General features: G+C 32.8%; 1 protein-coding gene across 4 annotated transcripts; it reads left to right on the top strand.

Moving 5' to 3' along the window:
* Positions 1–662: 662 nt before the first annotated feature.
* Positions 663–7,064, top strand: LOC25493692 (OVARIAN TUMOR DOMAIN-containing deubiquitinating enzyme 5). 4 transcript variants are annotated; one of them, XM_013602269.3, is made up of 4 exons: positions 674–820; positions 1,186–1,246; positions 3,285–3,401; positions 5,893–7,064. In XM_013602269.3, the coding sequence occupies exons 3-4, from the start codon at positions 3,295–3,297 to the stop codon at positions 6,764–6,766; spliced, it is 981 nt and encodes a 326-aa protein (XP_013457723.2). In that variant the 5' UTR covers positions 674–820; positions 1,186–1,246; positions 3,285–3,294; the 3' UTR covers positions 6,767–7,064. The 4 variants fall into 4 exon arrangements, with proteins under 4 accessions (XP_024637880.2, XP_013457723.2, XP_039689272.1 ...); XM_039833338.1 differs by lacking the exon at positions 1,186–1,246 and adding an exon at positions 5,171–5,477 and having other exon boundaries at positions 679–820; XM_024782112.2 differs by lacking the exon at positions 1,186–1,246 and having other exon boundaries at positions 663–820.
* Positions 7,065–12,993: the final 5,929 nt, after the last annotated feature.

Below are 12,993 nucleotides of genomic sequence, written 5' to 3'. Positions count from 1 at the left end.
TATAAACATTGTTTGACCCATTTGATGAGTAATCTCATGTAACCAAAGGAGGGAACATTTGAGAAAAAATTGTAAACATCTTGGTTAGTGAAATCATTGAGTCTCTTGATCACAGGAAGATATTTGAGAAAATGGTAGAAGTTATGATTACTCTTGGAGAGCTTTTTCAAGCTAATTTCTTGTAAGCATTTTGTTTCTCTTAAGAAACTCTTTGATAGTGAAGTGGAGAGATATTTCTCCATCATACGCATGTCATTGTTGGACCAAACAAATCTTGATGTGTTTGTTTATCTTCTCTCTTTATCTTTATGTTTTGGTTTCACTACAAAAAAAAACGCGTTAATTCTGGCGGTTTTATACCGGCGGTCCATGTTAACCGCCACTATAACCAGTGTATTGCGGCAGTTTTATTGGATGCCGCTTTTTACTGTACATTACGGCAGTTTCGACTGTCGGTATTAACAAAATATTACCGCACAATTAATCTTGTTTATTATGGCATTTTAGACCGCCAATATTAACGTTTTTAATTTTTTCAACTCCATAACATTTGGGGCACTTACTTCCCTTTTTTTTTTCCCTAAAATTGTAGAAAATCCCTTTCCTTTTCTTTTCCTCTTTTTTTTTTTTTTTCCCTTAACACATAAAATAATATTTTATAACAAAAAATTCATTCTTTTTCTCACAAACCATAAGGGCATCGCGCGAGTCTCATCTTCTCCCTCTCATCCTCTCATCTTCTCACCGGCGTTCCCTGCAGGTGTTGTCTCTCCGGCCACCGCTCTCCCTTCCGTCACTCTCCATCTCACTTCCTTCTCAGGTCCTCTCTCTCGCTTTACCTTTTTTTTTTTCCGTCAATTTGTGTCGTTTTGTGATTCTTGGATTCATGGTTTCCGTCAATTTTTAGTTGATTAATAAGGTTCACTTTTGATTATTTAAATACAAAACTGCAATTTATAATTGTTGATTATCCCTAATTTTGATTTCCCAAACCCTAATTTAGAATTGTTGATTCTTCTCTTTGTTTGTCCAAAGAGAATTGTTAATCCTAATTTGTCTGAAAAAAATGATGAGTTAATGGAAAAAGATCCTGAATATTGCATAGATGCTGGTTCTTTTGGCAATTTTTTTTAGATTTATCAACCATGGATGTGAACCTAATCTCTTTGTACAATGTGTTCTCAGCTGCCACAGAGATCCTAGACTAGCTCGTGTGGTGCTATTTTGCAGCAGAAGCATCCTCTTTGTAATAAGGATCTTTTACGAATTTCTTGTGTTATCAAGATCTTCAATTTAATTAATTATTTTTATACATTTTGGTTCTTCTCTTTGTTTGTCCAAAGAGAATTGTTAATTTCAGAATTTTGATTCTACTGTTGTATAAGTTGATCAAGTCCAATGTAATAACTTGAATAAGGATTTCTTAGGATTATTACTTCAAGAGGCTCAAATTTTGGTAAATGGTCTAAAACAAGTTAAATACTTTCATGAATGTGTGAATAAATTAGAAACTTTGCTGATTGTTTGATATAGCAATATAGCATAATTGTTATAACCACTTTGTAGTATTTTTTGGGCCTGTTGGTGTGTTTGTGTGAACTGTGATGCTTTTATTTGGCTAAGTTGTTATAGCAGCATTTTTTAGCTTGTCACATAGGTGTTTTACATATCCAACGAAACAAAATTAATTTTACACGTATAACCTTATTCATTTTTATTGTGCTTTTTGATCAATAAATGATAAAATACCAATTATAAAATCTACACTGTTAGCAGCTTTTCTTAAGGAGTGTCCTACAACCTTAATATGGAACAGAAGACAGTAAATAGTAGTTTTCCTTCATTTACTCGTTGATTGTAAAACTAGCATATACTACATGAACTCTGAGTATACGATAAATATTCACTGATTATGTGCTTACTTTAGCTGCTTACCCTCATTGTTCACTTATTTTCATAATCTACCCAAGATAGCCTACGAAAACAACTTATAGCCTATGAAGCACTGAAACTCCGCAGATTAGGTGTGTCCTGGTATTCGACACACGATGGTTTCCAACAGCGACAAATATGATTACATTGAATTATGTAATTTTCTCAAATTATTATCCGTGTCTGTATGTCGGGTGATTCGTTGTCCGTGCTACATAGCTTATACGAAAATAAGCTAACTTTATATTTTGTTATATGAATTGCTTGCTCGTACACACATATGCTCTAAGCAGCAAATTAAGCTGTTTACCCAAGAAGGAACTTAATTTGTATAATCCTAATTAACTACTAATAACAGTGACGCATGAGTGAATCCGCAAACAGTTACTAAAAATTGAATGCTGGCGGACTTGCTCGTCAGTCACAAACTTTTTCAGGTCTCTCTCTCTTAATCATTCGCAACATTCAATTTTTAGTAACTGTTTGCGGATTCACTCATGCGTCACTGTTATTAGTAGTTAATTAGGGTTTATTTGGATTATTTAATTTCATTAATTTTGAGTTGAAATCGATTAATCAATCTTTCTGCTGCACCAAACAGAAAGCAGAAAGGTTGTCATCTACAAATTAAGTTCCTTCTTGGGTAAACAGCTTAATTTGCTGCTTAGAGCATATGTGTGTACGAGCAAGCAATTCATATAACAAAATATAAAGTTAGCTTATTTTCGTATAAGCTATGTAGCACGGACAACGAATCACCCGACATGCAGACACGGATAATAATTTGAGAAAATTACATAATTCAATGTAATCATATCTGCCGGTGTTGGAAACCATCGTGTGTCCAATACCAGGACACACCTAATCTGCGGAGTTTCGGTGCTTCATAGGCTATAAGTTGTTTTCGTAGGCTATCTTAGGTAGATTATGAAAATAATTGAACAATGAGGGTAAGCAGCTAAAGTAAGCACATAATCAGTGAATATTTATCGTATACTCTAAGAGTTCATGTAGTATATGCTAGTTTTACAATCAAAGAGTAAATGAAGGAAAACTACTGTTTAGTGTCTTCTGTTCCATATTAAGGTTGTAGGACACTCCTTAAGAAAAGCTGCTAACAGTGTAGATTTTATAATTGGTATTTTATCATTTATTGATCAAAAAGCACAATAAAAATGAATAAGGTTATACGTGTAAAATTTATTTTGTTTCGTTGGATATGTAAAATGACAGTAAAATTGAGATAAATAGGTTTTGTTAAAACACAATACATAATGGGACAGAGAGAATATCAACTACTTTACAATAATAATCGTATGATAAAATTTAATGTTTTATTTGTTTATTTTTAGGGTTGTTCCAATGGAGGATACCCAAGAAGTTGAGGAGGTACAAGAAGAAGTGATTTCAGACAAAACATCTGAAAACAAGGAAGAAGAAACTCGCGATGAAATTCTTGCACGCCACAGGTAACTCACTCCTTGAAACTATCAGCGCCGAGGTTTCACTGTGTTTATGAAATGTATTTATCTTCCAAGAACACATAAATCATGCACAACCAAGATAAAAATAAGTTAAGGTAGAGTCGTAGTTGGAAAATAGAACATTATCACGCAGCTATAATATAGAATGTTAGGGTGTGGTTTTATTAGATTAGTGAAAGAATACTTGCCATGTATTGAAATTTGAAAGCATTTAGTTGCCACAGAATACTTGTTGTTTTTGTTAGGGATTTATTCGGTTGATCAAATACGTAGGGGGCCGTTTCTTCCTATATTCATTATATATGGTTGCCATTAGTTCTATTCTATCAGATGTGAGAGTGGTTGTGTACTTATATGTATCGAAATATGTTGCCATCTAGGTGTTTCTAGGGGATGCAACCCTCATCTTCAAAACCTTCTTCTGTGTATTTATATCAAGGCCCTCAAGCCTAGAATACCAATTCAAATTTCAAAGGTCTCCGTCACAATATATAAGATAAAATGTGTTTTATGAATTTTGTCATTCACTTGGTTATTTTGCTCAATTCTTTTGAGGCAGTGCTCATAAAGTTCTTTTAAATGGTTGAGTTGTTGCAATGTGATAGGACAGAAGTGGATAAGAAGAGAGAAGAAAAAGAATACTGTTTTTTTTTGCATTGAAATGAAAGAATCCTTCAGTTTTTTAAGAGACCTGAAATTCCTTTAGTCCCGCAATGAGTGTGTTTTTTTGAGATTTTTGAAGAAAAAAAAATCACTTGTCATTTTTAAATGTTTGTTTAGGTTTTTTAAATTTTGAAACAAATCATTTTATCAAAAAAAACATTTTTTATTCTAAATTGAAAAGCCATTAGGAGTAGCTAGCTTTTCCCAAAATCTATTGTTTTTTAATAACAAGGAGGTAACACATGAACAAGTTAATTTTTATTTTTTTAAAAAAAGTGATTTTATGGGTAGTAAACAAATAGAAATAGCTTCAGATTTTTTTTTTTTAAAATCTAAAAAAAAAAAAATCAACAGAAATTTATTTTTATAAAGGCGAAACAAACGCACCCAATACTTTCTATGCCTACTACCCTCCTCTATCCTCTATTTATTCCATTTCACTCACCTTCCAACTAACTTGCTATCCAGAGGTTTAATCCTCTATTTCTCACTTATTTCTTGCCTATCACCTTTTGACAAAGAGGTCACATGTTAGAATCTCGGAATCAGCCTCTTGCTAATTCTTACACAAGGCTATCTACAATAGACCCAACAGGTCTGACCCTTTGTTGGATATGGATATTGCCATGGTGGAAGCTTTATATTGTAGCACTAAGTTGCTCTTTTTATTGGGTCTGTATTATTTTTTTAATGCTGTTTCTTTTTTAACACACTGAGCTTACCGTTGATAAGTAATGCATTAATTGATACCGTTCTTTTTCTCCTTTGCATCAATGAATAAGAAATCTAGGAAAACGAGTTGATCAAGAGCTTTTCCTTGGTTGTTCCTCTAAATTTTCAAATAGTTTTAAATATAATTTCAATTGCATTATTCATCTATATTTTATCTAAAAAAAAAAAAAATAGAAAAAGCTTTCATTGATTCATTTGGCTTGATGGGTACCCCGTACCTCCTTTTGCCTTAGCACCTTCCACATTTGTTTTTTGGACTCTTTCCACATTACTCCTGGAATTGGCTAGGAGTTTAAGTCTCTAGGTATCATAATCGTGTCAACTCGCTTATAACATCATTTTGTGTGAAACTCTGGTAGGCTCAACTAGAATTATATAGACCCACATGGAATCACCAATATAAGGATGATTGAAGCGGTTTGCAACAATGGGTTATTATCCCAGACTAAATGACTGAATTCAATGCTTTCTAAAAAAAATAAAATGCAACAGCAGAATGATAAGGTTCTCTGTCCACATCCTATAGTTGTCGCATTCAACTTCCCAGCTGCGTCTAACATTTGTTGTCCTGAGTCTCAACCCCACAATTCCCAGCACGAATGAAGTCATGAACTGGAAAGCATGAACAATACCCTAGAAACAATCAAAATATTGGTTTTAATCCAGGTTTGCTATGCTGAACCCATCTTGGTTTAACTTATAGGTTGCTTCCAAAAAAATTATCTGATTTAGTGTTTGGTTCAAAGGAGGGGATATAACCTTTTATTTGTTTGGTTCAAAGGAGGGGATATAACCTTTTATTTGTTTGGTTCGCAAGAAGATGGAGTTTTATATTTAATTTTCTTTTTATACACATACAAGCTTTGATGTTACATTTTATGTAAGAATATTTTTGTTAGTGTATTAGCAATATTTATAACCATTTTTGCTTTGTTTTGTAAGTTAACTCTTGCGACTTTACAGATATTCCATGATCTTACATAGACTTCTGAATTTGACAAGCATGTGGGCTACTGAAGTTCTTATGGTTCTTATGGTTCTCATGCAATGCATATTTGTCCACATGGACATGTATTTTCAGGAAAGAGATATCACAACTGCAGAAAAAAGAAGTTGAAATGAAAAAGCAAGCAGCTAGAGGTAGCAAGGCTGAGCAAAAAGCTAAGAAAAGGCAAGTGGAGGAAGAGGTTTCTCAACTTTCTGCTAAGCTCAAGGAGAAGCAGGCCAAAGAACTGTCTGCATTAGGCTATAGCAGTGGTATCGGAAATGAAAAGAGCAATATGGACAATTTGGTGAAGGCCATAGCTGGAGTATCTGTTAGTAGTCAACCTGAGAATACAAAGGTCAGCAAGGCCAAACAGAGGCGTGACAAAAGAGCTCAACAAGAAGCAGAGAGAGAACAGAGAATCCAAGCAGAGCAGAATGACATTATAAGTGATCGCACAGTTGAAAATGAGAAACTCGAAAGGAAGTTGAAGCCTCTTGGTTTGACTGTATGTGAAATAAAGCCTGATGGGCACTGCCTTTACAGAGCTGTTGAGAATCAATTGGCCCACCTCTTTGGGGGAAAATCTCCATATACATTCCAACAACTTCGAGAAATGGCAGCTGCTTACATGAGGAAGCATACATCAGATTTCCTCCCATTTTGTTTGTCAGAGAATTTGATTGAAGGTGATTCTGATGAATCGATTGCTCAAAAGTTTGAAAATTATTGCAAAGAAGTAGAGTCCACGGCAATATGGGGAGGACAACTAGAGCTTGGTGCCTTGACTCACTGCCTGAAGAAGCATATTATGATATTTTCAGGGTCCTTCCCTGATGTGGAGATGGGGAAGGAGTATAAATCAGCTGATGGTATTGGATCGTCTGGTTCCAGTATCATGCTTTCTTACCATATGCATGCTTTTGGGCTTGGTGAGCATTATAATTCTGTGGTCCCAATCCCAATATGATCAAATGGAACAAATATATCACATGGATGCTTATTATATCCCATGTAGCGTTTTGATCAACAGCCAGGCGTATGGCTGAAGGTTAATTGAAAACTTAGTTGTGATTTGGATGTGCCTATAGTTGTACATTTCTTAACTGTAATTGACAATTTATAATTTATGGATGCTTATCTATCAAATGCTCTTTTGACATCGATCGATTTTGAGTGTTTTGGCAAAGCTTCATATATCGATCAGTAAACTAGATTTGAATAAATTTGTATCAAATGCTCTTTTGACAATGATTGATTTTGGCAAATCTTCTTGTATTGAGCGGCAAGCTAGATTTGAATAACCGGGTGGACTTGTTCTATCAGAGGTGCTTTTGTTTGTGCTGCTAAGGATGAAATGAACGTTGTCTTTTAAAGGAATGAACACTTGATGTTTGATGTGTTAAGGCCTTGAGCTTGATTTATGAGAACTGCAGAAAAATTTAAAATATCCAACTTCTCAACTAAATGATAAAAAAAAAAGTTTAGATGTAATTCTCCTGGCTGTAGCTAAAATTGTGAGTTTATTATGAATGAAATGATATATAATCTGTGTTCTTGGTATTAGTTTGTATTTGAGATCTGTAATATGAGTTATGATTGGTTAATATGTATTGATTAACCTTTTACTTACCTAATTACTGCAACACCAAAGAAAATGACTATATCGTCGAACATTTTCTTGAAACAATAGTCGGAGAGAGCACATGTGAATCCATTAAAGAGTATTGTTATATCTCACAAGGAATTCTAAAATGGTCACAAGATCAAATAAATAGTGTTTGTGCACACGTAAGGAAATATTATAATTATGTGCGTCCAAACACTATTTATTTATATTTGTGATCATAGAAAAATACATCGACCACATGAATGCTAATATGGCTATTATGTGTAAAACCCGACTTGATCGTACAGTTGTACGATTGAAATAAAGTTTATCCAATTAAATTAAACAATACATACTGCTGTAGTGCAATTCGCAATGGAGTTATAAATGCTTAAGTAATAGACCTTAAACAAAACAACCAACGACGTTTTCAGGTAGCAAGTAGGTGTGAAAATAGATAATGCTGGTCGAGAGGTTAAACTTTTTAAGTAGGTTAGACCCATCTTATAATTTGAAAATAACTTGGTGCGAATTATGCTGTTTTGTCATTATTTTCCTGTAAAACCCCAAATTGTCTATCTTAAACTACTATTTTGCATTTTCTGAAGGACAAAAATTATTAATAATATTGTTTTAAAGATTGGGGTGTTACTACATTGTACCAACAACCTTAAACCAAAGTTTGCCACGTAGAATAAAAACAAATTGTACTACTGGGACAAATATTCCATTTATAGAAATTGACAATGACATGCAAATTTTCCCATGGTGATAAATATAAACGATTGATTTCACTGATAAGACTTGTTTTGATTGGCGTATATAGGATAATTACCAAATTTAACATATGTTAAGAAGAAGACATTTCATTAGGGGAATATAAGCTTGCTTTGCATCGGACATCGTTGTCGAAATAATATGTAAGTTCTTTAATCTGTATGCTGAAAATCGACTTCGTTTACTTTATCAGTGTCCAATATATATAACTATTACACATTCTTATTCCCTTTCTATCTTAGTTTCTATATCTTTACCACTTTCACCATATAATATATTATTCTTCGTATCAAATCATTACTTGCCTAGTGTCGCAACTCGCATGCAACTTATACTTGAGTTATAGTGACTAGTGAGTAGTAAGGATAAGAATATAGGTGTTAAGTTTATATTGTGGGAATAACTCTCATCAATCAACAAAAAAATTTAATCAAAGGAACCAAACCAAAATGATAACATCTCAGAGACATGACATAGGTGTTAAGTTTATGTTTGCAGCACCGTTACTTTTGTAATTTGAATGTGGATATAATGATTTTCAGAGTGCAAAAGAATGTTTTTATTTACTAGCCTTTCAAGGTTATATTATATGTCTGGTAGAAACCTCTTCCTGCATGGGCATAATAATGTAAGAGATAATTGCAATATTGCTGCAAAAATGAATTATGTGAGAAAAAACCCTATTAAAAAGATAGGTTCCGATAAGTTGAGCAACTCAGGGGCCTAGTGAGCAACCATCTAATGTAGATGGTTTAGTTAATGAGGGTGTTCCCTATCTTCAGCTTTGACAATTTAATGCGTTCTTAAACAACTCTGTCAGCATTCAACTTCACTTAATTGAATGATTTGCAAATCTTAAAATAAAAATTAAAACCTATTCACCTAAGACCAACAAATAATTAATTGTCTTGTCTCGCTTGTATGTTACTCAAATTCGAGCTAAGCTAAAAGTTTTACATTAAATGAAAAAGTATGGCATCGGAGTTTTGAACATTCCTGCGCGCCTTCTAGTCTCATCAATTGGTATCATAGTTAATTTTTTTCTCCTCAACCTTAGAAGATGCTCCAACTAGATAGATTACAAGAAAATGAAAAATCTAAGTGCGAGTAGCACAATTTTTAAAAAGGATCTTGATTTTTGGCGATCAAAGAATCACACATTTGACACAATCAACAATTTTGACCATCAAATCAAAATCAACAGGCTAGAGTTCCAACCTTGTAAATCAAATTCAAAACACAAGTTTAAAATATGCACCGCTAAATTATGATCCGATGTTCCAAATCATTGCACACACCCATTTTTTACACTTTCTATTTATTGGTTGAAATTTATGTCGGTCAACCCACATATTTGATGTGAAAATTTATCCCAATTTAACTGAAATGGAAGCAAACAAGGCCAAAATCCTACACATTATGCATGTGTAAGAAAGATTACAATGCTATCTAAATCATGTGTATGAGACAACTCACAAGTGGACTAAAAATACTGTTTACACCATCATGTTATGATCCGGCAAAAATATAAACGGATTTGGAAAAGAAGAAAAGAAATATGCCAAGCATGAATCTTATTCTTGAAGATACTTTAGGATTTTAATAGATTGAACTTAATTTACAGGTAGCCAACTTGTTATCTACGACAAATGCAGCACAGTGCAAAAGTACATTTATCAAGAATCCTCATGAATTCGGTTATTCTTTTATTGTGACACATGGAAAACAATTCAATCCCACCACACCACATTGAACATCATGATAATATTTTGCTTGTGGGTTGCGCTTTACACATAATTAGATCTGATATTAACTTTGATTATTGCTTACATATTACTTCCTTTTTCCCCACACATCTAAGTTGAATAGTTACACTTACGCCTAATTAAAAGAAACATTGCTTTGAGTTTTTGTCAAAAAAAACATTACATTAATCATTAAAAATTATACGCTCAAAAACTCTTTCCAAGACATGACATCACACCCTCTACTAAAGAAATCAACATTCAAATTTTAAATAGATGAGTAGAAAAAACTTAAGTTCAAATATATAATATAATATACAATAAATAATTTAGGGTTTTTTCTTTTCATTCTTGTCCATTTTTCATAAATAATTTTAAATCAAGATAAAATTTCAAACACAACGACCATAAAAATCAAATGTTTACATATGTGTTGAATTCAAATTAATTTCTCATGCACGCTAGCAATATGTATTAATGTTTAAAATAAATAAGTTCTAAAAAACAATTGAAACTTTTTTGGTTAAAATATGAAAACAAGTTGGCTTAATTGCATTTTTCCCCCCTTTAGTTTGCCAATTGTGCGATTTTGCATCCCATAGTTTTAAACGAGCGATTTTGCCCCCTATAGTTTTCCCCTTTCTGATTTTATGTCCCAATGACATTTAGTGTTGATATGTCTGTTTTTTATCAATTAATGTGTGCCACGTGTGTAATTTCATTTTTTAAAAAATAAAAAAAATGGTATTTTTCAGATTTTGAGAGAATGGGGCACGTGATATTTCTAGCACTAAATGTCATGAGGACCATAAAATCAGAAAGGGGAAAAACTATAGGGGGCAAAATCGCTCGTTTAAAACTATGGGGTGCAAAATCGCACAATTGACAAACTATAGGGGAAAAAAGTGCAATTAAGCAAAAACAAGTTTATTAAAGGCTTAAATGCTCTTTTGGTCCCTTAACTATTTAATTGGTATCACTTTGGTCCCTTAACTAAAAAAAAGATTGTTTGAGGATTTTAAGTTTCTTTTTAGTCTCGTTTTGGTCCCTTCAGTTAGGTTTCCGTTAGGGTTTTAAAAAAAAGTTCACTCCTATTTATTTACGTAAAAATACTTTTTTTTTTTTTGAGCAAGTAAAAAGACTTTTTCTAAGCAAGTAAAAGAATTCTTTGTCATGCAAAAATAAAGCCTTAATAATAACTATTCATTTGTGCATATTGGAATGAAAATATAAATGCCTTTGACTCAGGAAACAAATAAATGTGCTTAAATAAAAATAGTTAATTACATTAACTTTTGAAATAAAATAAAACCTAAAAGTTACAACAATCCCCCACATATTTCAAAAGTTATAATAAAAGGTTAAATATAATTTTCTTGGGTAAACATCGTAGATGTAATGCATCGGAACGGTGTAGCAAGCTATGAAACCCGTCCTACACTAATGAGACTTAACACACAGTGAATTGGTTTAGCAAGCTATGGAACCCAAGACACTTGTTGTATGCAAGAGGTCTCACAATCACATTACACCCCCACAATTCTTGTTGTTACGCGGTTGTGCCCTAATAGGCCGTGCGCGTGCCTGGTATTCATGAGTGCTCTAGAGACCCGCCACGGTCTCATACAAGCGGCCCCACTTGACACTCATATAGGTGATTCCATCTAGTGTATGCTACGACCATACACCACCTATAAGGGCTTATGGTAATCATTAAAAATCTTAACAACTTATCCATCAATTTTATATTATTTAACACATCTCATCCATTATCATACACTACAGGAAAGAGACAACATTATTTTAGTGCTAACAGAACTAACAAGTAACTTTTTTTTACCCATTGAACCTTCTTCATGGGATCTCCAATCACAAAGGTTGGGTTCCCATTACTTGTCGTTTTCTAGTGGCATAGTCTCGTTTCCCTAAATTTCTTCTCATGGGGTTTTATATACGGATCCACTTAATTCACAAATATTGACTAAGACATCTCTAAGTCAATTACCTCTTATTTCATCAAGTCTATAATAATAAACTTGGATTACACACTAAATTTACACAAGTCGGCCTAGTGGCTACTAAACGTCATCTTATTCATTAACAAGATAAATCTACTTTTCATTCTTATTGGATTCATATCAATTTGACATCTTTGTATTATTTTAATAAAGGTTTATTCATTCTATAAAGAACATCTATTCTCATGTATATTATCAAAACATCATCCATGATATATTATCATAGGTTTGCTTAAATAAATTCTAAGCAACAATACCCCCACATAGGGGAAAATTTGAATCTATGTTTAGAATTATTATACAGGTCTACTTGGAAATGCTTCCAAGCGACAACGACCCCATATTAGGTAAATATAAATCCATGTGTAAATTTTATTTAAGTCTGCTAGAATTATTTTTCAAGTGATATCACCCCCACATTGGGGAAAATAAATTCACACATAGATAAATCAAACATCATTGCATTATTTTAATATACAATATACAATGGATAATTCACAATATGTCACCAATATTTTAAGGTGTATCTCAATATATATCTCATGAGTTTATCAAGTACCACAAAAAAATATATACATGTCCGCTTAAATTACTTTTAAGCGACAACATCTATATTGCCCTTATTTCACTCATATATATTTTAATACTTATTTTTATTTTTAGTGAAACTCAATCTTGACAACATGATATAAGTCCCCACATAAGAAATCCATTTATGCATAATAAAATCACTCAAATAAAAGTGGACACATGATTAATTTGCAATATATATCACACATAGGCTCCGTTTGGATTGGCTTATTTTGAGCTTTTATGTGCTTATCTACTCACATAAGCCTTTTTAAAGGTGTTTGAGTAAATAAATAAAAATAGCTTATCATAGTTTCATAAGCTGCTTATGCCATATTTTAATAAGCCTAAGGAGCTTATGAATTTATGTAACCTCCTTCGATTCTCTTTGGATCCACTTTTTCAAAACATATATTTTAATTTTTTTTGTTTTTGTTTTTAGAAACAAACATATATTTTAATTATAATGTTGGTTATC

This window comes from Medicago truncatula, chromosome 4, assembly GCF_003473485.1.
Source record: "Medicago truncatula cultivar Jemalong A17 chromosome 4, MtrunA17r5.0-ANR, whole genome shotgun sequence".
Lineage (NCBI taxonomy): Eukaryota > Viridiplantae > Streptophyta > Magnoliopsida > Fabales > Fabaceae > Medicago > Medicago truncatula.
The sequence above is the reverse complement of the archived record's forward strand: the minus strand, read 5'-3'. Positions and strand labels throughout refer to the sequence as shown.